This window comes from Fragaria vesca, linkage group LG2 (assembly GCF_000184155.1).
Source record: "Fragaria vesca subsp. vesca linkage group LG2, FraVesHawaii_1.0, whole genome shotgun sequence".
NCBI classification, from domain to species: Eukaryota; Viridiplantae; Streptophyta; class Magnoliopsida; order Rosales; family Rosaceae; genus Fragaria; species Fragaria vesca.
In genome coordinates, this window is record NC_020492.1 from 15,600,520 (window position 1) to 15,602,118 (window position 1,599).

The following is a 1,599-nucleotide window of genomic DNA, read 5'->3' on the forward strand; positions in this document are numbered from 1 at the left end:
CATGGTTCAAAAATTGGGCTCAGATCCGAAGTCCCTTCTTGCAACCAGGCCCAATAGAAAACCCCGAAACCCATCGTATAAATACCCTCACTTGCAACCCCAAAACACTTCTTCCTCCACCGCTAGGGTTTTCTCTCACTCAAACCTCTCCAGAGAGCACAGCACAAAACCCTAACCATGGCGGCGGCAGTGGTTCCATCTAAGGAGTCCGTCCAATGCTTCGGTCGCAAGAAGACCGCGGTGGCCGTGACCTACTGCAAGCGCGGCCGTGGCCTCATCAAGATCAACGGCTGCCCAATCGAGCTCGTCGAGCCAGAGATCCTCCGATTCAAGGCCTACGAGCCGATCCTCCTCCTCGGACGACACCGTTTCGCTGACGTGGACATGCGCATCCGCGTCAAGGGCGGAGGTCACACGTCTCAGATCTACGCCATCCGTCAGAGCATCGCTAAGGCGTTGGTTGCTTTCTACCAGAAGTATGTGGATGAGCAGAGCAAGAAGGAGATTAAGGACATTTTGGTCAGGTACGACAGGACTCTCCTCGTCGCTGATCCAAGGCGCTGCGAGCCCAAGAAGTTCGGTGGGCGTGGTGCTCGTGCTAGGTTCCAGAAGTCTTACCGTTAATTTGGAGAGCTCGACAGGTTGTTTCTTTGCTTTGGTTTTTGAGAACTTGGATTTTGATGTCAATGAATATGTTATAATTTCGAGACTTTGTAGTTGTTTTAGTAAGACGGAATTTGAAATGGTGCTTTTTGTTATGATCAAGTATGAAATGGTTTAGTTAATTTTTTTTAAGGAGTCGAATGGTATGGAAATGGTAATTTTTAGGCCTGAGGTTGTGTTTGTTGTTACGAGATGATGGTTTGTTTACATTTAAGCATTTTAATTGATTTCTCTAATCATGTTACTGCATTCAAGCATTAAATAGACATTCATTTAGATAGATGATGCTTTGGTTGACAATGTTGAATTGTTGTTCTGATCTCAGAAAAGTAGACTTGTGCTCTGGAATGTTGATAAGCCAGCACCTGGTTCAATTTTGTTGAGTGAGATGTTTTTATATCAAACCTTGGTCTTTTTGATGGCTTAGCATTATGTGCTTCTTTGATATTGTTAATGTCAAAGAAGGCTTATCAAAATTCGTGCTATCCCTTGTATCGTCTCCCCTCCTAGGCATTGGATAGCAACTATACTTTTATTAGGGAATGGATGTGTTCTAGTATGTAATTTTGGGTTACGTAGAGCTTCAAATATGCATGATATGATCATTTGTCAGCCATAGACCATGGCTACATCAAATGACAAACTTAAGTCATCTAAGCATATTTTCTTTTAGGTATTCTTATTTTGAAGACATTTCCTATTTCATGCATTTGAAATAAGAAATTTTCGAATGTTAAGGATCCAACCCAATACTATGTATCATCTAGTTTAAGACCTTGACTTTGGTTATTTTTGGTTTTGGCTGAATGTTTTGTTATTTTTCTTGGGCAATTAGTTAGTATAACAGGTTGGGGATAACTTTAGATCAAATGCTCAGTCCTACAAAATTAAGGGGATGGATACAAATTTTGATCTACTGGAATCTCTCTCTCTCTC

At 41.9% G+C, this 1,599-nt stretch overlaps 1 protein-coding gene across 1 annotated transcript; it reads left to right on the forward strand.

The window, feature by feature from the left end:
• Positions 1-118: 118 nt before the first annotated feature.
• LOC101295673 (40S ribosomal protein S16-like) lies at positions 119-788 on the forward strand. Its single transcript, XM_004290546.1, has one exon. The coding sequence runs from the start codon at positions 178-180 to the stop codon at positions 622-624; it is 447 nt and encodes a 148-aa protein (XP_004290594.1). The 5' UTR covers positions 119-177; the 3' UTR covers positions 625-788.
• The last annotated feature ends 811 nt before the right edge of the window (positions 789-1,599 follow it).